The sequence below is a fragment of the Balaenoptera musculus genome, chromosome 13 (assembly GCF_009873245.2).
Source record: "Balaenoptera musculus isolate JJ_BM4_2016_0621 chromosome 13, mBalMus1.pri.v3, whole genome shotgun sequence".
Lineage (NCBI taxonomy): Eukaryota > Metazoa > Chordata > Mammalia > Artiodactyla > Balaenopteridae > Balaenoptera > Balaenoptera musculus.
Genome location: NC_045797.1, coordinates 80,322,291 through 80,345,423, shown reverse-complemented (window position 1 = coordinate 80,345,423; position 23,133 = coordinate 80,322,291). Strand labels below are relative to the sequence as shown.

At 37.7% G+C, this 23,133-nt stretch overlaps 1 protein-coding gene across 1 annotated transcript; it reads left to right on the top strand.

The window, feature by feature from the left end:
- The first annotated feature begins 17,880 nt into the window (after window positions 1-17,880).
- LOC118905798 (alpha-endosulfine-like) lies at window positions 17,881-20,659 on the top strand. Its single transcript, XM_036872592.1, has 2 exons — window positions 17,881-18,245; window positions 20,449-20,659. Exons 1-2 carry the CDS (start codon window positions 17,896-17,898, stop codon window positions 20,657-20,659), a joined length of 561 nt encoding a protein of 186 aa, XP_036728487.1. The 5' UTR covers window positions 17,881-17,895.
- Window positions 20,660-23,133: the final 2,474 nt, after the last annotated feature.

Below are 23,133 nucleotides of genomic sequence, written 5' to 3'. Positions count from 1 at the left end.
AGACCAGAAAGGGTTTATCAGAGGAGTAAAATGTTGCTTTAAATTTTGAAAAATAATTAATTTAATTAATCATATTAACAGAATAAAAGGAAGACGAATATGATTACTCAATAGATGCAGAAGAACTATTTTTAAAAGGTAAAATGCTCATTCATGATTAAAAAAATAAAAACCTCTCAGCAAAGTAGGAATAAGATGGAAGTTTCCCAGCCTAATGAAAGATATCTATGAAAAAGCTACAGCTAACATCAAACTCAATGGAGATTCTGTTTTTTCCTAAAGATCGCATCCCTTCTTAATATTCCTTTCCCTCAACGTTATGCCCTTTCAACTAATGTCTCCTTTTTCCTAAAGAATTCTCTCCAAAGGTTAGTTTATATATTTTGTCTCTGTATTTTCATTATTTTCTCTCTTCTCTATTCCTTACAGTCTAACATCTTCACCCATCAGTTCATGCTGGGAAGCTCAAACCTGTCAAGTGCTCCACAGCATTTATTTTTCTCATGCTTGGCCATCTCTAGGTACTGGCTGCTCCTTCTCAGTTATCTTCAGCTCTGGAATAGTCCAGGCCGATTCTAGAGTCTTGCTTTCCTCAACTCTAGCCATACCGCCACATCTTTGTCATGTTGGTTTTTTCTAGCCAGTAAGAAGGGAAAATTCAATAAGACCAAATTGATTCAGCCAGCTTAGCTGTGGTTGTGTGACGTCAGCCAGTTGGAGCAACAGGATTTCCTTCTGTTGATTGGAATCTTCCCAGTTCTTTCCTTCTACCTAGTTCGAGATCTTTTCATGTAGATCTAGCCCGCTGCATTCAGTGCCTCTTAATTTGCATACTCACAAATGCTTTGGTCTCTTGTGGTCCATCGTGCACATTTCAAATCACCAGTCTGATTGGTGGTCCTTTATCCCCTCTGCTGCCTCTGCTTACACGTCTGTCTTCCATTGCACTTCAGATAAAGAACACATTCCTTACTGGAACCAGCTTTGTGTGTCCCACAGAACCCTGAATGTAATTCTAGCTTCATCTCTAACCGTAATGTTCTAGCCATTTCCCCCAGCCCACTCCTGCCATAGTTTCTTTACAATTACAAGTGTCTCCACCTAAAATTTCTTTTCCCATTCTATCCAATTTCTAATTTTCCTTCTGATTTTAGCACAAGTATCACTCAGGGAACACTTCCATGACCTTCCCGGCTCAAATCTTCTATCAAATATCCTCACAGCATCTTGAACCTCTCCTTTATAAAACTTATCAGAATTGCAGTTTTATATTTATGGTGTAATTTTTTGTGGTTCTCTATCGCCAACCACACCATTTACTTGAAGAATTCAGTGGCTATGATGTGTTTATTTATCATTGTACTTGATAATCTAGTTAGGGTTGATAATCTAGATAGTCCCTTTATTCAGAAAGGGACTGTCTATCCACCTGTCTCTCTGTCAGTATTTTTCTGCCTTTTCCTAGGACTTCTTGATGACTCCTTGTTCAAGGACTGTTGGCTGTTGGCTGGTTCTTACCAGTTCCTGAGTTTCTTAGTTCAATTCCCTGCCTCTGTTACTTGATTTCTCCTCTTTTGGTGCACACCAGCCCTGCCTGTGCTGGTTTTTTCCCCTCAAAGCTGGATCCTCTGACCCACATCATTTGCTGTAGTTCTCATCAACTTAAAGACTCTTTCTCACCTTCATAATCACGTTTTTTTTGAGGCACTTGTTTAAAATCTTTAGGATAAGGGGCTTGCACCTGAGACACACTCAGAGCCACCCTTCCAGCTCTCCTCATGACCACCTTCTCTGTTCTTTGATTCAGAGCCTCCCTGCCTTTTCATAACCTTCAGGAAAGTTCCCAGTTTCCTTACTTGCAATTGCAGCATTGTGGAACTTGTACCCTTTAAAGCACTATCACAGCCCAAATGAGGAATCCAACTCCATATGCCAAAATCTCATCAGCTCAGCACATAGACCTTGCATATCTATTTAAGATGAAGCTCTCGGGACGGGCATGAGCATCTCAGAGTTTTGGGAGCTTAGTAAGTGAGTGGGAAGCAAGCCATAGAGAGCTGATATCATTAATGATCAATGACAAATCTCTTAAGAGCATCTGAGGAGCTCAGTCTTAAAAGGCCCTCTTTTCTAATATTTTATTTTGTTTTATAAGTAGAGATTTTAATTATAAGAAATTTAATTTTTAAAAATCTGTATCTTCATGTGTTATACTAATCGAATGTGGGAACACTCTGGGAGTTTTCTTTTTCCCTGTACTCTCTCAGTAAGCTATCTGTGATGCTGAAAAAAACCAAAAACTACAAAACACACCAAGCAAACTTGAAGGATTTGTGATCGTCTGAAACACAGAAGCCCAGCAAATAGCATATTATAGTTGTGCTTCTATTTAGACTTCTATTTCTAGAAATAAAAATAGTTAAAGGAGTCTACAAGACTCTGCCAGTTACATAATCTCAGGCAAGTGATTAATTTTTTTGACTTCAGTTTCCTCATCTATAAAATGAGAATATAACAGTACTGCCATATAGGGATGCTGTGAGAAGAAGTAAGGGAGTTCACATATATAAGTGCTTAGAACAATGCATGCTATTTTCCTGCTTCCTTTTATTTACAAGTCTGGCATTTCCCATCAGGGGGTCAGACTCATCAGATATGTTCCTTTTGGTTCACCTCTGACTCTGACAGGAGACCTTCATATAAACAACAACTTGTCCTTGAGGAAAATGTACACAAATCATCAATTAGAGAATTTGCAATGAATCTCCCCTGATGTGGATCTGAGCCTGTATTCTATCTTTAGTTGGAGCATATGCTGTGCATCTCACAGACTTTCAAACTCCCAGATGCCCAAGGAATATTCAAACAGTTAGTTCCCTTTCTTTCTTGGGTAACCGTGAAATAAATATGCTGTAGTGAAAAAGCACTGGACAGGGATCCAGCAGGTATGGCTCTACCAAAAAGTCTTTATTTTGACTCTTTCAGAGCTTCATTTCCTCTAATGTGAAACCAAGAGTCCATGTCATGCATTTGCAGAAAGGCTTTGAGCATCAAATGCAATCGTTACATAGATGCAATTTGAAAATAGCAAAGTTTTGTATAAATTTGAAAACTAATAATACTGATTGGTAACACTGTTAACTGTTATCATTACAATTAAAAGCAGAACACACATTACCCCATCTATACTGAGGGTGCCTATGAGTTGCCTCTTCTCCAAGTTTGAAGACAATGTGATAGAAGGTTGTTAGTTTCCCAATCAAACTCTCTGCCACAACAGCAGTAGAGCCATGACTACAAAGAAAGCATATGGATCAAGGTGTCCTGATCCTTCCAAGAGAGGTAGAAGCTAAAAGAAGTACTCACTGTACAGGCTCTGGAAGGGCTTCTGATCAACCATCCCCCTACAGCAATTAAACTTGAAGTTGGGTCCTGACAGGTACAGCAAAATTTGTGGAAGCTGAAATTTTACTGTGATCCCAAAGACAGAAACAACCTGTTACCATGTGAGATCAAGACTGGGTGACCTTTGAGGCCTTTCAAACTCTTACATTTTTGGATGCAGTAACTTTATAACCATGAAACAACAGTGACAACAGCTAGTATTGTTCTCATATACCGCTTTATGTGCCAAGCACTATTTATAAGTGCTTTGCGCATTACTCCTTCAACCAACACAACAACCCTATGAGGCAGGTACTACTAGGACCTCATTTATAAACGAGGAAGTGGATGCACAGAGAAGTTCAGAAACTTGCCCAAGGAAGAGTCATCATCAGCAGAGCCAGGATTTGAACCCAGGTAGGTTGCCTCAGTGTCACAATCCTCACCACCACTTTCCAGTCTTGAAGTCAAAACTGAATCTTTCCATCAAAACTAACTTCATCTCTTCTTTTTCTACTTCTTTGCTCAAAGGAGATATAGATTAGATTATCTTCAAAAAAGACCTTTTTCCCTAAGAACATGTTGCTTTTAAGTCTGCTGTTATCACAATGTCTCAGAAGGTACATCCTTCTAAATAAGCAGGTTCAACCATTAAGTCAACAGATAGTGAGCACTGGATTTCTTGGTTACTGCGCCGGGAAGAGAGGACTGAATAGGACATACTGATGTTTCTCACGACTCACACAATCCATAATGGTAGAAAGAAAAAGTACAGTCATAGTGGAAAATTAGTGGTACTACAAAAGATCATGTTTATAATGTCATAAAGACCCCAAATCCAGAGCACTCTGCCTCTCATGGGAATGCCTCATAAAGGATGTGAATTGACTCAAAAGCATTTCTCCCACTGGCAAGTCTCTCTAGTGTGAATGACTGTACTTCCGTAGTGACGAACTGGTCCTAGATAATGCATCCTTGAGATCCAAGGAATTCCTCAAGTGAAATTATCATACAAAAGTTGGAGAAAGCATTCTCTAAAAGAGGCTTATCCCCAGTGGGACTAGTCAAAGGTGACAATAAGCAAATGGCACTGTATGCTGTCTTTGTAATTTAAGATGAGTTTGAGATACCCCAGACCCCATGATCTACATGAGGAATAGTCAAAGGATCACAGAACTTGGGTCTCTGCTGGGTCTCCAAGTTGGCCTCATTTAACATCTGAGGAAGCTGCTGGTGATTCATATATTCTCTGTTTGAGGTCATCTAATGTCTAAGAGATGACTGCCCTGTAAAGTGTTCCTGGATATACTTAAGTTTTAGAAATAAGTACAATGAGCCAATATATTTTTCTCTGTAACATCTAACTATTGGCCTTTGGATCTACTTGGAATGAGATAAGTATCTATTTCACTTCCTTCTTATTTATTATACTCCCAACCTTCCAAATCAACATTTAACTAATTAATATACAAATTTATACATTCATTTAACACACAGGTATAAGTGCCCACTCTAAAAGTCTATCTAGTTAGTATGGGTAGAAGAGGAAGCTGGGCAGAGTCTTGCTACCCCAAGGGAATTTAACAGCTTCATATCTGATTCTGATTTTTTTAAGGCAAAGAAAATATTAAAAGGGTGGAAAATGTCACAGGTGTCAGACAACGTAGAAAAGTCTCAGTAACATGCCATAGGTGAGAGTGGATGGGGAAGGACTCTGGAGCTTTAAAAGGACAGGGAAGGTGGCCCCTCTGATATCTGTACCATTTTCATAGGTACAGAAGCTCTCCTTCTCTCTGGAAGCAGAAGGGCAGTCTTTTTGTCCTCATCACAGAAATGTATAAATATTTTAGCCACTGTCTGACTGTAACACTCATGAACTTGCCCAACTGCCCTGACCTCAATCACAGAAACCTCCACCCAGATATTTGATTTCCTGACTGCTTGTTTTGGTTATAATTTACTTGGGTCTAGGTAGGGCACTTTGGGCGACATTTTCTTGTCACCCAAAGGAAGGAAGATTTTCCTTGAGGAAGGAAGTTTCCTTACTCAAAGTGAAATCATGCATTTAGCATGGGCAGACTACAAATGGCTCTTGAAATTCATTACTTCTCTTGAATCTCAGTTTTGCACTCCTCAGTTCCCTGTTCTTCACCAGAAATCTCCAGCCCTAAACTTCATTCTGGGTTTTGCTCAGCTGATGTACTGAATCTAGGAATAAACACACACACACACACACACACACACACACACACACACACACACACACACACACACACACACACACACACGACTGTAAATTTACTTCAGATTCCCAATTTCCTTTAAAACAAAGAAATAGCAACATTATTTCAATGTTGGCTCTCAGCATTTAAATGGTTTTCTTAATGACTATTTCTAGAGTTAGTACCCAGTATGAATGACTATGTTTGGTATTTAATACATGATTTTTTATTTTAAAAAGTTACAGGTGGCTCTATTATTCCTTGATGGGGTTAAATAGCACAAAGCTTTTGGCTCCTGCAGTTGCTTCCGTCTTTCTAATTGAGGGATTTCTGCTACTCACCCCCTTCATCCCTTTCTCAATTTGGCATTTTTACAACTGGAATGAAGACAGGAATTAGTGTTTTGAAATACTGCATCTACAGCTTATTCATAACACAGTTCAGCAGGAAGAAGGAAAGGTCAGATGATTTTAGGCTTGCAATCTGGGTACCTAAGAGCTCTAAGTTGAATTCCCTAAATTCTACTGGTCCTTCTTTATTACTTCTTAAGGCTTGACATGAATGAGGCATCAAATGACATATTTTTAAAGCTTAGGAGCTTATGTAGTGAAAGGTCTGGGGATTCACAAAAGTGAGTAAAATGAAAATCCACCTTGATATTCTACATCATCAGCAGCATACGTCCAGTGACGACAGACAGCTATGTCTACTGGAAAGTTTTGCTGAATTTGCCTTTATTTCATCCTCACCGTCACTGTCTTCTTTCAAGACTTTTCATTTCTCTCCTAGATTGGTAAAAAATACCAGTTGCTACTTCTCTTCAGTATTATTCTCCATTTAATTTCCATATTCCTATCAAATATTTTGAAATTACAATCCTAATGATTCTCTCACCTTCTTAAAGCCATTGAATGGTTGTTGCCTTCACAATAGAGTTCAAACTCCTTAGCAGAACGTACTACAGTGTTAATATTTTATGTCCTAATGAGCTCTTGGACTTCTAACCTCACATATCCCTTTAAGCATCTTGAATTCTAGCTACGCTGATGTAGTGCTCAAACATTACAGTATCCTCCTGTCTCCGTGCTTTACATATGTTGTATCCTAGCTACTTGAAAGTACTTAATCCCCTTTCCTCTTACCTAAGAGCTATGGATCCTATAAAAGTGTCCTTTCTGTTGAATGGTTTTGTTTTCGTTTTTGTTGTTGTTGCTGTTCTGTTTTAGTTTGAGTTGGGTGTTTTCCCATTTGGTTCTCATCACTCCTTGGGCTAGTCTGCATCATTGTATCCATGACACCATATTATAATCCTCCACCTATATTTCTATCTTCCATGATAACCTGTAAGCTCTGTGAGGTCAGGGACTATGCTTTATTTACTTTATTCCCTAGTATATTGCACAGTACCTGGCACACTGAAAGCCAGGTGTGTTGAATGACTTAATAGATTTCTGAGTTAACCAATTAATGAGATGGTCATTTTTCAATATGTAGAAGCTGGTTCAGATAATAGCATTTTATTGCTACACTCCCCATTATGGAAGCCCTGAATGCCAGGATGGTGTTCATGCAGATTCTTGGTTTCATCTGGGTGTCCTGGCATTCACTCAGAACAGATGGTGTTTGTCTGAAAAGTCTTTGATCCACATCCATTTTTTAAAATCTATTTTAGCTAGGTATAGAATTAGAATTTGATCATTTTTTTTCTCTTTCAGTGATTCAGAGATAGCATTTCACTTTCCTCTTTTGAATAATTTTTGTGGTCATTCTTATCTTTCTCTCTACAGAAACAAAGTTGCTTTTAAGATTTTTTTATTGCTGATTTTCAACAATTTCATTATGATATGCTTTGGTGTGACCTTATGTTTCTTCTGTGGAGTTCATTAAAATTCTTGGATCTATGGTTTTATAGTTTTTATCAAATATTAATAAATTTCAACCATTGTTTCTTCATATATTTTTTCCTGCTTCATCCCCCCTTTCTGGGACTCAGACATTTCAGACTACTTGAAATTTTCCTATGGCTTATTGAAGCTATATTTATCTTTTGTGGTCTCTTTTTTTCTCAGTACTTCATTTTCAGTAATTATTATTGTCAAGTCTTCAAGTTTACTGATCTTTTCTTCTGAAATATTCAATCTCTTGTGAATCCTATCCTGTTATCTTTTATAATTTCAGATGTTGTATTTTTATTTTTTAAAGTTTCATTTGGTTCTTTTTTATATCTTTTCATTATGTTAATGATTTCCCTTAGAGTGTTTTGGACTCAAGTCATATTAGACTTGTTGATGGATGATATGTACCTATTTATAGCATTTTATCTTAATCATGTACCATCTTGTTTTTAGATATGCCTCTTGAAATATTGTAAACACTTGAAAAAATGTAGCAATGCCTTACTGTACATGAGGCTGTCATGTTGTTCACAGGCTTCATCACTTTCTCTCTCAATCAGATATAGAATACCAATAAACAGTTGTAGAGGAAATACGTAATTTTTAAAGTATAGTTGATTTACAATATTATATTAGTTTCACATGTGTGACATAGTGATTCAATATTTTTAAAGATTATACTCCATTTAAAGTTATTACAAAATAATGGCTATATTTCCCTGTGCTGTAAAATATATTCATATTGCTTATCAATTTTATATATAGTAGTTTGTATTTCTTAATCCTGTACCCCTATCTTGCCCCTCCCACCTTCCCTCTCCCCACTGGTAAGCACTAGTTTGTTCTATATACTTGTGAGTCTGTTTCTGTTTTGTTATATACATTTATTTGTTTTATTTTTTTTTTAGATTTCACATATAAGTGATAACATAGAGTGTTTGTCTTTCTCTGCCTGACTTATTTCGCTAAGCATAATACTCTCTAGGTCCATCCACATTGTTGCAAATGGCAGAATTTCATTCTTAGGCTGAGTAATATTCCATTGTGTGTGTATTTGTGTGTGTGTGTGTATATCTATAAATATCATTTCTTCTTTATCTGTTCGTCTGTTGATAGACACTTAGGTTGCTTTTATATCTTGACTATTTTAAATAGTGCTGCTGTGAACACTGGGGTGCATGTATCTTTTTGAGTTAGTTTTTTCATATTCTTTAGATATATACGCAGGAGTGGAATTTCTGAATCATATGGTAGCTCTATTTTTAGTTTTTTGAGGAACTTCCATGATGTTTTCCACAGTGACTGCACCAATTTACATTTCCACCAAAAATGTACGAGGGCTCCCTTTTCTCCACATCCTTGCCAACATTTGTTATTTGTGGTCTTTGATGACAGCCATTCTGACAGGTTTGAGGTGATATCTCAGTATAGTTTTGATTTGCATTTCTCTAATGATTAGTGATGTTGAGCATCTTTTCATGTCCCTGTTAGTCATCTGTATGTCTTTGTCCATTCAGATCTTCTGCCCATTTTTTAATTGAGTTATTCATTTTTTTGATATTGAGTTGTATGAGCTGCTTATATATTTCAGATATTAATCCTTTTTTGGTCATATCATTTGCAAACATTTTCTCCCATTCAGTAGATTGTCTTTTTTTTTGTCAATGGTTTCCTTTGCTGTGCAAAAACCTTTAAATTTAATTATGTTCTATTTTATTTTTGCTTTTATTTATTTTGCCTTAGGAAATAGATCAAAAAATATATATTGCCACAATTTATGTCAGAGTATTCTGCCGATGTTCTCTTCTAAAAGTTTTTATTGTTTCCGGTCTTACATTTAAGTCTTTAATCCATTTTGAGCTTATTTTTGTGTATGGTGTTAGAGAATGTTCTAATTTCATTTGTTTACATGTAGCTGTCCAGTTTTCCCAGCACCACTTATTGAAAAGACAGTCTTTCTCCATTGTGTATTCTTACTTCCTTTGTCATAGGTTAATTGACCTTAAGTGTACAGGTTTATTTCCGGGCTCTCTATTCTATACCATTAATCTATGTGTTGGTTTTTGTCAGTACTATGCTGCTTTGATGACGGTACCTTTTTAGTATAGTCTGAAGTCAGGGAGCATGATATCTCAAGCTTTGTTCTTTTTTCTCAATATTGCTTTGGCAATTTGGGGTCTTTTGTGGTTCCATATAAATTTTGGAATTATTTTTTCTAGATCTGTGAAAAATGTCATGGTTATTTTGATAGGGATTGCATTAAATAGGTAGATTTCTTTGGGTAGTATGGGTATTTTAAGAATATTAATTCTTCCAATCCAAGAACAGGGAATATCTTTCCATTTCTTGGTATCATCTTCAATTTCCTTCATCAGTGTTTGATCGTTCTCAGACTATAGTTCTTTCACCTCCTTGTTAAGTTTATTCCTAGACATTTTATTCCTTTTGATGCAGTTTAAAAGGGATTGTTTTCTTGCTTTCTCTTTCTGAAAGTTCATTTTTAGTGTACAGAAAAGCAACAGATTTCTGTATATTAATCTTGTATCCTGCAAGTTTATTGAATTCGTTTATTAATTCTAATAGTTTTTTTCATGGAGACCTTAGGGTTTTCTATATATAGTGTCATATAACCTGCAAATAGTGACAGTTTTACTTCTTCTCTTCCAATTTGGATGCTTTTATTACTTCTTCTTGTCTGATTGCTGTGGCTAGGACTTCCAATACTATGTTACATAGAATTGGCAAGAGTGGGCATTTTTGTTTTGTTTCTGATTTTAAAGGAAAGGCTTTCAGCTTTTCATCACTTAATATGATGCTAGCTGTGGCTTTGTCATAAATGGCTCTTATTATGTTGAGATATATTCACTCTATACCAACTTTGATGTGAGTTTTTATCATGAATTGGTGTTGAATTTTGTCAAATGCGTTTTCTGTGTCTATTGTTATAATCGTGAGGAAATAACTCTTTTATTTATGATTGCTACTGGCAAATACATATATTGATCATAATGTAGTCATATTAATCAGAATTGGGCTAAATGTAGTCTTTAATTTGTAGACCTATATATCATTTATTAAATGTTTTCATCTAAATTTTCTCATTTGATACCAGCAACAGTCCTATGGTATATAATATGCTTTTCTAGGTTCTAATTATGCTCTCCTTTTCATTTGGGGAACAAGAAATCAGAAACAATAAGGAATTGTACAATGTTATTATTTTAGCATGGTCTTTTTGATACCTAATGCACACTTCTGTTTTCAAAAATGTTACAATATAGCAGTAACTGTATTAATAGGAGGTAAATAATAGTAAGAAAATATTACCCATTTTATTGTCACACCAAAAACAATTAATGACTAATGTTATACATGCCCCCTCTTTGCTTTTGTTCATGTGTATGTGTATATGTCATGTTTATAGCAAGGACAAATCTTAATGAGATATTTTTGGTTTGTTTTCCTTTGTTCATGTTATGTTAACCTTGTGTCATTATTTCAGTGATATTTTCATACAATAGCATTGTCTCTCCAGGAATGAGTCGTAATGTGAGTTGTTTGTACAATAGAGGTTCTATTTATTGAAAATTTGATTTGGAGCAATCTGAAAATTCTATGACAAAAGTGTGAATTTATAAATCAGAAAATAATACTCTGAAAGCCCATATAACTTTAATATATAAAAGCAACCCTCATTCAGAAATTATTGATTCTTTGTTGGCACAAATTCTAGTAACCTTGGTTTCTAGATTTCCTAAACCATATCACATTTACAGCACAAAATGTGTCAGTGATAACTGTGTCATTTTCACTGAGTATTTATTGATTAGTTGATATAGGTGAGGCCCTGCAGTATACTCTGCAGCTACAAAAATGTAGAACACATGGTCCTATCTTCAAAGATCTCAGTATAAAGTTAGAGACACTTCACATATATAAAAATACTAGTAACAGTAAAAAGTAGAACACTCAGACATCAAAAAACATTTACAGAAGAATGTTTCCAGGTATTAGAAGAAGGAATAGAATGAAAGAATTAAAGTCTATAATTAAAGAGTGACATAGAAAACTAAAACAAAAACAAAAGCAAAACAGATATAACCAGGACTTCCCTGGTGACACAGTGATTAAGAATCTGCCTGCCAATCCAGGGGACACAGGTTCGAGCCCTGGTCCGGGAAGATCCCACATGCCACGGAGCAACTAAGCCTCAGAGCCACAACTACTGAGCCTGTGCTCTAGATCCCGCGAGGCACAACTACTGAGCCTGTGTGCCACAACTACTGAAGCCTGCGCGCCTGGAGCCTGTGCTCCACAACAGAAGTCACTGCAATGAGAAGCCTGCGCACCACAACGAAGAGTAGCCCCCACTCACCACAACTAGAAAAAGCCCGTGTGCAGCGACAAAGACCCAACACAGCCCAAAATTAATTAATTAATTAATTTTTTAAAAAAAGCAGATATAACTAACACAGCATTGAAATATGAGGCCATGTTCTTTCCATTCACTGAGAAACAACATGGCTTCAACTGTTTCACCTCAACTGTTTTTAAGGATGTCATCATAAAATTTACATACAGAACTTGGTTAACTAAAGCTAGTTAGGCCCATATAGCACAAACAAAATCAGCTCCATAGCAATAGTGATCTAACATAGTGGTTACAAGGGTCAAGGATGGGCTCAAAAGTCATACTGCCTGGGGTTGACACCAACTTCATCAACTGCAAACTTGGACCAATTTTTAACCTGTGTCTTGATTTCTTCATCTGAAAGGGAAAATAAGAATACATTCATTGTGGAGTTATTGTGAAGATTGAAACAAAAATTGTAAAGCACGTAAAACAGTATATGATATACAGGTACATTTCAATACTTGCTATTACTTAATAATAATACAAGCAACTGTGTCAATAACACTTACCTATGTACCAGGCACAGTTCTAAATTTTTACATCGTTTAACTCACTCAGTCCTTGCATCAACCCTAGGAGGGAGTTACTGCTATTATTCCCATTTTCCACTTGAGAAAACCAAACCTCAGAGATATAAATAATTTGCTCAAGGACTACCTACTTAAGTAGAAGAGTCATCATTTTAGCCAAGTGCTTTGTCCCTAGAGCCCTTTGTAATGTTGCCACCACAATATTGTTCATAACAAAACATATAAATATTAGAGCCGCCTGAAAATATATTAAGCCACTGATTTCCTGAGGCAGTGATCATCTTTTCACCAAAGGATTCAAAAAAAAGGCATCCAGTTAGGTGGCCGGACTATATAGTCTGTGTAGCTGCTAAGTATTTATTAAATTAATGTTGGGACATGGTCAATCAACAGTAAAAAAATGTTTTATTTTTATTGTTTAAGGATGTAGATATGTTTATACCCACTGAAGAATGTATACTCTCAGAAATTGCTTAAATGTGGGGTATAAAGCTCCAATTATCTTTCAAAAATATATCTATAATTTATATATGATTTATATATAATTTTATATATACAATTATATGTAAATTTTCATTCTCCATATATACAGAAAAAATTTCTTCACCAATCCAGGAGGTGCTTTAGTTTATTGTTTTAACACACAGGCTCTAACATTAGACAAATCTGGGTTTGCGATCTAGCTGGATCACTTATTTGTGTAAAATTTTCATTGTGACGTGGGGGAAATAACAATATAAACACGATAAAATTATTGTTAGGAATCACTGAGATAATTCATTAAAAAGTAACATAGCACATGGCAAGTGGTAAATACTCATTAAGCATTATTATTCTATTTTGTAAATGGAATGTTAATTTATTAGTGCAAAGGCAAACACATGGGAATATTTGTCAATAGCAATTAATTTAATAATGAACATTATTCTTTATTTTATGCTTTTTATTACCAAATATAAAACCCATACAGAAAAGTAGACAAATCATGAATGTACAGTGTGTGTGTGTGTGTGTGTTTATGGCAGGGGTTGGGGATGGGACGAGATCCAGTGGTGTGAGAAAAGCTTAGTCTGAGAATCAGGAAATCTAAATCCAGATTTTAATCTGTCCCCAACTCACCCTGTGACCTGGAAACAATTACTTTCTCTCTCTGAATATTTATCTTATTTCTAAAATGAAAGACTTGGGCAGGTTGATTCCCATGATTCCTTCCTATTTCAAAGTTCTAGGACTAAGTGGTCAAGAGACAAGAGAAAGAATAAGTTTAATGCATATAAAAAGGCTAGAACTGGTTTAGATAGCACCGTGGATTCCTGAATCCTTAAGTTAAATAAAGGGACATTTGGGCCATTGCCACTCTCATTTGAGAACTTAGTCCAGTAAACAGTTTCACTTGGACAGTAGTCTTGGCATTTCAGGTCAGGTCTAAAATTATGAAATCATATTTTCATGCCAAAGGATAAAAGAGTTTTCCAAGCTAGAGCATTGCCAAAGATATCCTAATAAAGATATACAGCCCAATCAGTGAGTTTTAACCCCTTCAAAGCCTTTTAAAAACTTGACTTTGCTTTCAATGTATTGCAAAATTAAATGTTTATTTCTGTTTACAATGAACTCTTTCAAGTCCTGTTTTCTAGATAATCTAATGTAAGTTAGAGCTCAGTCAGAGGAATATGTTTGTAATATTAAAACAAGATGATGTATCACTTTGCAGGCTAATATATCACTTTCCTTAAAATATTAAAAAATATATTCAGTTACCTAAAAAGTGTCTTTATGGAGGGGTAATCAAGTATTGTCAAGGGAAGCTCTGTTGCATTCCTCTATTTACCCCTGAAGTTCATCTTTCCCTTTCTTTAGATTTCTCTTTTTTAATTTCAAAAACAAACATAAATAGCTTTATTGAAGCATAATTGACACACAATAAATAACTCATACACAATTTTATCAGTTTTGGCAAATGTATAAACCTAATGAAACCATCACTACAACCAACATAGTGAACATTTATGTAAACCCCTTTTGAAATCCTCCCTCTCACCACTCATTCCCTGATTCTTTCAACCAGGTACAACTGATCTGCTTTCTGGCACTATAGACTAGTTTGCATTTCTAGAGTTTTACAGAAATGGAATCATATTGTATGTACTTTTTTTTGTCTAGCTTCTTTCACTCAGCATAATTATTTTCAGATTCATCCATGTTTTGTGTTCATAAATAGTTCATTCATGTTGATTGCTGAGTAGTATTCCATTGTATGAATATACCCATAATTTGTTTAGCCATTCATCTGTTGGTGGATATTTGAGTCTTTCTCAGTTTTTGTTTATTGCAAATAAAAACTGTTATGAACATTTGTGTATAGGTCTTTGTGTAGTCATACGCTTTCATTTTTCTTGGGTAAATGCCTAACAGTGGGATGACTGTATTCTATGATAGCTGTATGTTTTACTTAAAAAAAAAAAAAAGATTGTGAGTAAAGGCAATTTTATTTATTTATTTTCAGTCTGGATGTTTTAATTTATTATTATCTTTTTTTTTCCTTATTTCGCTGATTTAGAACTTCCAGTGCAACGTTAAATGGAAATGGTGAGAGAAGATGTCTTTTCCTTGTTACTACCCTTACAGGGAAAGCGTTCAGTCATTCTCCATTAAGTATGAGTTTAGCTGTAGATTTGCCATAGATGCCCTATGTCACTTTGAGAAAATTTGTTTCCATTCCTAGTTTTCTGAGAGTCTTTATCAGAAAAATATTAGATTTTTGGTAAATGTTTTTCTTCATTTACTGAGAAGATCATATGGTTTTTCTCTGCTCTCTCTTTCTCTTTTGGAGAGGTTGTTAATATGGTGAATACATTGATTTTTGTGTGTTATACCAACCTTGAATTCCTAGGGTAAACCTCCACTGATTATGGTATATTATGCTTTTAATATATTTGTGTTTCAGTTTGTTAAAACTTTGTTAAGAATTTTTACATCTATAATCTTGAGGGATATTGATCTGTAGTTTTCTTTTGTTGTAATGTCTTTGTCTGCTTCTGTTATTAGGTTAATACTGGTCTCATATAATGAGTGTGATATATTCCTTTCTCTTCAATTTCTGGCAGAGTTTGTGTAGAATTGGTATTATTTCTTCCTCTTAGGTAGAATTCACCAGGGAGACCTTCCAAGCCTAGAATTATTTTTACTGAAAGGTTTTAAACTACAAATTCAATTTCTTTAATATATATAGAACTAGTCAGTTTATCTATTTTTTTCTTGAATGAGCTTTCATAGTTTGTGTCTTCCAAGATATTTTTTCATTTCATCTAAGGTATCACATTTATTGACATTAATTAATAATATTACATTATTATCTTTTTAATATATGCAGAATCTGTAATGGTGTCACCTCTTGTTTCAGATCTTGGTAATTTGTGTGTTTCTTCCCTATCTTTTCTGACTAATCTGATTATAGGTTTATCAATTTTACTGATCTCAAAAATTCATCTCTTGGCTTAATTTATCTTTCCCCTATGTTGTCCTTTTTCCTATCTTAGTTTTTTCTGTTTTGATCTTTATTACTTCCTATCTTTTCATACTTTGTGTTTAGTTTGCTTTTTTAATTCAATTCCTTAAGGTAGAAATTGAGATCATTATTTGGAGGTATCTCTCTTTTTTTTTTTTAATTAATTAATTAATTAATTAATGGCTGTGTTGGGTCTTTGTTTCTGTGCGAGGGCTTTCTCTAGTTGTGGCAAGTGGGGGCCACTCTTCATCGCGGTGCGCGGGCCTCTCACTATCGCGACCTCTCTTGTTGCGGAGCACAGGCTCCAGACGCGCAGGCTCAGTAATTGTGGCTCACGGGCTTAGTTGCTCCGCGGTATGTGGGATCTTCCCAGACCAGGGCTCGAACCCGTGTCCCCTGCATTGGCAGGCAGATTCTCAACCACTGTTCCACCAGGGAAGCCCTCTCTTCTTTTTTAATATAGGTGTTTATTACTATAAACCACCCCTCATTTCCCTTGATATATGACAAAAAATAAAAGTGAGGTTATAAAAACAATGAATAGTAAAGAATTAAAATTTATCATTATTATGGGAGAATGATCATAGCAATTAGTTCATCTTAGGAAATTCCTTGACCTAAAGTTTTAAGGTTACTTGCAGTATACCTGATTTTAAGATGAAGTTTAAAATGTGTTCAAAAGTATTACACTTCTTTAAGATGGAGGAAGCCCTAGGAATAAATGTAGCCAGATTAAATACCAATGAAGAAAGCACATCTCAGTAAAATTAGGTCTTTTTTAAAAATATAATTTCCATTAAAAGTCATTTTCATTTGTTTATGTTTCAATAATTGTATATATTTTATTTGTTTTAAAGCATCAATAAATATTAAAAGCAAGCTGATGTTTACAGTTAACTCATCTATACAAGTGTTAACTGTCCTGAAAATTCCTGGGAATCTGAGTTAACACACTTGTCTTAAATATGTCATCCTCTTAAAACAGTTGATTAATAATTTAAGATATATGGTATTTTCACTCAAAGTTGCCCATGTAAAATTTGTTAGTTAAATGCAGTATTGTTAGGCAACACTTTTTTTTTTTTCCATAATTATGATAACCCATAAAATAATTTAGGAGAGAGAGGCAGACTCATGGGGTGATGAATTAAGACATCATACATATGACACTCAAACTAATTGTCAACCTGCTACTAAAACATTAGACCAAATAATCACCAGTCTGACCATTGGGAAGAGTCTTCACTCTTCACTTGGACCATCATTTACATTCCTCCAGTGACAAGATGTTTACCATTCCCACCTTCGGTCAACTCTGAAGGTCAAGAGTTTCCCCTTTAGATTTTTAATCTCCATTTTTTCCTTTCATGAAGTGGGAATAATACTAATCTTGACTACTCCACTGACTTATTTTGAGGCTGAATTTAGGCAATAACTAAAAGTCCACTGGAATTTGTATGAAAGGACACAAATTTGAGGAAGGATTGACTGTTTGAAGTAAATTCAATACTACCATGTGCTTGTCTTACTGCTCAGATCCCTCAGTTATTTTATTATTAACCTGTGTGTGTTAGGTTACAGAAATGTTGCTTGGATTAGTCTTTCTGACTACCTCCTGATTTGAGATCAAACAAGGAAGGAAATGTTACTCAGGAAAGCAATATGATTGCATGGACAGGAAAAATCGGGGAAACTTGCTCTCCTGTTTGTGTCACTGGCTCGTTTGTTTCAGAGCTGTGATATAAGACATTTAAAGCACTTGATCAATTTAATTCTTGATCAGTTTTAAACGTTCTGAAGTGTAAACAAAGAACCTCTGAAGGGACTGAGCAACCCTAGTGACAGGAGCCAAAGAAGCAGTGCAGGTTGTCCCGTTTCCCCTCCCCCTTCCCTTCTCCGGTTGACTTCTTGGGTCCCCTCACTCCACAGTCCCGATCCCACCATGTCCCAGAAACAAGAGGAGGAGAACCCTGTGGAGGAGACCGGTAAGGAGAAGCAGGACACACAGGAGAAAGAAGGTACGCTCCCTGAGAGAGCCGAGGAGGCAAAGCTAAAGGCCAGATATCCAAGCCTAGGACAAAAGCTTGGAGGCTCCGACTTCCTCATGAAGAGACTCCAGAAAGGGCAAAAGTACTTTGACTCAGGAGACTATAACATGCCCAAAGCCAAGATGAAGAATAAGCAGCTACCAAGTACAGGACCAGACAAGAACCTGGTGACTGGTGACCACATCCCCACCCCACAGGTTCTGCCCCAGCGAAAGTCCTCTCTCATCACCAGCAAGCTCGCGAGGTAATCAGGGCCCCCTTCTGCTTCCCTTCCTCACCCACCGGACTTTTATGTATCCTAGGCAGGGATGGAATGGACCCCTAGTTATATCTTCTCAGCTTGCTAGCCAGAAATGACTGTGAGTCTCCTGGGGGCTGCTGAGAAGGTAATGTGGGCTGAAGAGAGGCTCTGAGTTCATTTCTTTGGATAAATTGAGATTTTCACACCCTCATGTAGCCCAGGTAGGGGCTCAGAAATGGGACACTAGGATTGGATAATGCTGCAAACTCTCTTTTTCTTTTGTACAAGAAACTGGGGAGATGTGATTTCTCCTTTTGGAAGAGAGTGTCCCCAAATTGGTTAGGCTAGGCCTTGGGAATAATATGACAGGTTTAACATCCCAAGGCTAACCTGACATGGTTGGGAAAGGTAGATTGAATGGGATCTGTTTTCTGTGCTTTAAGTGTTTTGTCCCTTGGGCTGCTACTGCTTCATGTTTCCATTATGACCGGTTAGGGAAGCCTCAAAAAGAAAAACTGATTTGCTTGCCTAAAACTATAGTGCCCACTTAACCTCCTTTACTGTGTCTTACAGTTTGCCCTGGCTCTTAAATAATGTAAGGATTGGAGGATATAATTCACATAAAATGGGCACCTTCTCTCTCTCTTCCAGCATGTTGCTTTTTGAAAGTATCATGGGATAGTGGAAAGAACACTGGGTTAGGAGTCAAGATATCTGGGTTCTAGTTCCACTCAGTCTAGTCAGAACTGACGTGTAACCTTGGTCAAGTCACTTAACCTCTCCGGATTTCTATTTCCTCATCTGTAAAACAGAGTTGAATATAGATGAGATTGATTCTGATTCTAAAATCCTGAAAAAAACTGTACTGTTCATTGTAAAGCCAAAAGTGAGGAAGGCCCATAGGTGAGCCTACAGAGGGGAACTATTTGAAGACTACATGGGGAGAGAAGTTGAGGTTTGGGGGTTATAAATTCAGGCAAGAGGGGCTCATAAGGGTCAAGAAAAAAAATTCTAAGCTAGCCGTGAAAGCTCTTGCCTCTACCCTCACCTGCTTTCCTACAATCTGGGCTCTTGCTGCTAAAAAGCTGCGCTGACAGCCAAGCTGTGGGCCTGGAGAAACAGGCTCAGTCATGCACATGAGGAGTCCCACATTTCAGATGTTATCAGCTGCCAGGTGTATCGTTAGGGAGACAAGAAGAAAAGGGGTGAACTGAGCGGGCCTCCAGGGCTTAGTGCTACAGCAGGGCTGGAGCAGGAGGTTCTCGGGAGACGAATCACCTTGGAGGAAGCTGGGGAAGGTGGTCAGGGAGAAAGAGAAGGAACACTGAGAAATCTCTGCCTTCCTAGAGCTCAGTAACCCAGCTCCTGTGCTCCGAGAAGTGGCAACGCTGATGGTGAACCAGGTGGAGGAAAGGGGCTGCCGGCGGCCAGCATCGTCGATCTAGTTATCAGTAGCTTGGCCTGAATGTTACTGAATGCAGCCTGCTAGTTAAGGCAGAGAGGGCAGGGTGAGAACTCGCTAGCCGTTCAAGACAGGAAGATTCTATAATCCTCTCTTGCCCTCTCAGCTCACCAGTTCTGATGTGCCACACATCTGGCCCAATGAGAACAGCTGATGAACTTGCTGATGCACGTGTAGGGGGTCGGGGGTGTCTCTACTTCTTTCCTGACCAGCCATTCACTTTTCAGGCCATCATTCCGATTGGATAGGAGAAAGCTGGCGAGGAGGGAATGGAGAGAGCAGAATCCCGTGATTCCCTGGCCCCCAAACTCCTTGGCTGTCACCTGTAATTGTATATAATTTTTGTGTTTCTTGCTCCATTTCCTCATGCTGTCTTCCTTAGTCGAAAATCCATGTGGGAAGGGGAAAATGCTGAACATCCTTGTATAGTTTCCTCAACTGTCCCAGACACGTTGTACGCAGATATGTCATGTTATTATATATGTAAATATATATATATATAATTTTGTACGTTTTCATCTCCGATCTTCTCGAATTTTGTACTCTTTTCTGTCTGAGCTGCCTTCTCTATCGGTCAGTATGACTCCTAAAGACCGAGGCCACAGCGAGTCCGGTTTTTAGGAAGGAATCGAAGAAATAGGGAAATCAGGAAAATCTGTTGGTCTCTTTCTCCACCTGGTCATCTTCAAGGCTGAGAAGACAAAGAAGCAAGCTACACTCTCTCTATGCCACCTGTTTCCACAGCGTGAAGTACATAGTTTCCATGGCAAAGAAGGGTCATTTCAAAATCCAAATCCAAAGTGCTTTGATTAAACCTAGATTATTATTATCAAAACAACACGTGTGTTGCCCGGCCCTGACCTCCGTGCAGTTACCGCCGCATCGCTGTGCGCCCCCGTCCGTCTCCGCTGCTGCCGGCGGCTCTGGCCTTGCCTCTGAAACCAAGCCTTCCTGAGCCAGGCAGCTTACACCCGTGAAAACCTCCAGTTGTTTTGATCTTGTCTAAATAATTTCTTTTTCTGTTTTTGTGTTCATGGGTTTCTCCAAAATGACAGAGAACATTTTGTTTTGAAGATAGGAAAAGACTGAAATTCTCTTTTTTTTTTTTTAAACAACTCGCTGGATAAGATTGAGACATGTGCCAGGGAGCCCTAAAGATTGTTAAGTGTGGAAGAGTGATGGGGTCGAGACTGGGGTGGAACTTAGGGTTCTTTCCCTTACTCCTTGACAGTGTTTTCTTTTTCTTCTGTGTTGGTCCGCAGCGGCCAGCTTGAATGATGCTTCCCGGGGCTCCGCCAGATCCTGAGACGCTGCCCCCCGGGTCCTGTGCTGCCTCCTGGCCCTCCCCGCGTTTGCAGCCCGGGGTCCGGCGGCGGCTTGGGTGTGGGCTGGAGAGGCAGAAGCCCCTGCCCTTGTTGGGAGACGTCTCAGTGAAATCCTGGGGGTGGGGGTGGGGATGGGAGGGTGAGAGGGTGGAGTGGGAGATTTGGGGGAACATGAATTAGGGCTTGGAGCTGATAAAAACATTCTTGACTATCCTCCTTCTTAACCACGTGGGTGGTGTGAGGTGGGTGTGAGGAGGAGGACGTAAGGTGGACTAAAGATGAGAAGCTCTGATTCAGCTCTGTAGAAGAATGCCTTGTTTGCTTGGATGTGGCTGGGGACCTGGTGTCAGATAAAGGAACCTGTCCGTCTAAATATGAAAGGTGCAGACAGCTCCTCTTCAGAGCAAGCAGAGAACTCAATGTTAATTGTTCATAAAAAAAAAAAAAAAGAACCTCTGCGGGGACAGTCTATTAGGATGTTTGCCTAGTCACCTCCTGCTTCATGCCCACATCCTCCTAACTGGTTGTTTCCTCCCGAGAGTAAGTCCCTGCTCAGGTATGGACAAAAATCCCCTTATTTTTCACCTGAAATTTGCCTTGGAGACACTTAGTTCACCTTGCATGATCCCACTTTCCTTATTACTTCTTTCTAACAGTCTTCTCATTAGGACGGTAATCCCACAGCAGGGGGCACAGTCTCAAGACTTGGGTGTGTGTATGTTTTGGGGGTGGGGAGATGGGGCTTCAGGACAGGATTTAGAAGTTTAATGCCCAGGAATCTTGGTTGTAATTTTTACAAGCTATTTATTTTTTACTGTTATGTAAAGAGGACATAATATAAAACTTACAGAATTGTTGAGCAATGTTATATAAGGCAATATAAGGCACGTCGTGCAGAATACACAGAGCTGTCTTGGGCATAGGACTTCCATTTTGTAACTGAATGGTTCTTAATTGTTGAGTGTAGTAGTACCGAGCTTAAAACAGCCTCTCTCTTTTCTCTTTTATCTCCATCTATTGATTTTGGTGTTTTCTGGGGTGAAAGAAGGTATATCTAACTCTTCTTTGTTTTATGACTCTTTTGAAGCTCTGTGGAGAGCCATTTGTCAGTTTCCTCTGTTTCTGATTAGCCAAGGACAAAGGAAAAGGAGGTAAAGGAAGGGCAGAGTGATCATGTCACCCTCTCTTGGAAATTGGCCCATGTTTCTCAACTGACTTTCTTTTGATTGAGAGTCTTATAATTATATTTGGGGATGGACTCCAGGATACAGAGTGATGATTATTTGTCACTGATAATTAAGTAATTATCATTTTGCCTGAATGGAGAAGAACCCAAACATTTGCTGGGCACATCAGGGGAAGGCAGTGAGTGGGGCAGCCATCCTTCTGAAGGCAGCTTCTCCACGGCCACGTTATAACAGTAGCTCCTGTGTGGGTTCTCATGGACACTTAAAAAAGTCTCCAAAGCCTTTGAAAATGTACTTTCCCCCACTTTAGACCAGTGTAAGTTACTTATTTTTTGGTGGTATCATAAAGGACAAACTCCATACTTTTTATTTCTGAGCCAGATGGGTACATTGAATTTTTTTCTTTTTCAATATGAGGCAGCAAAATTATTCTCCAAGTGGCAAGATTATTATGCTATTTGTTCATATTCATCATGTTGGGATTTCCTTTCTTGCTTTCAGTGTAATTATTTTGGTCTGCATTTATGGATGCTGAGGAAATGCACAATAGATATGGACTCTTGCAAGCATTTTAAAAATGCCGATTTCTCTAAAATTCTTACATTCAAGGAAGCGTGTCTCATTCTCCCTTCCTTTTATTATTTAAGAATAAGGACAGCATTTCTACTCACTGCAGTGTTAGCAGGAGATCTTCTAGCAGCAACTGCTTCTTAAATTATTAATAGCCTCACAACAAATGTGCTGTTGCTGTGGTGGGTACATATCAATTTGTACCAGGGTAGGACGTTTTCTCAGGCATGAATAAAAAACCAGTTCAGGATGCAGGATGTGTATAATGATATCAGGACTTAGTATAACAGACTCACCAGCATCCTGGTGATGTGGAAGGAACACTGAGATGGGAGTCTTGGGTTGGA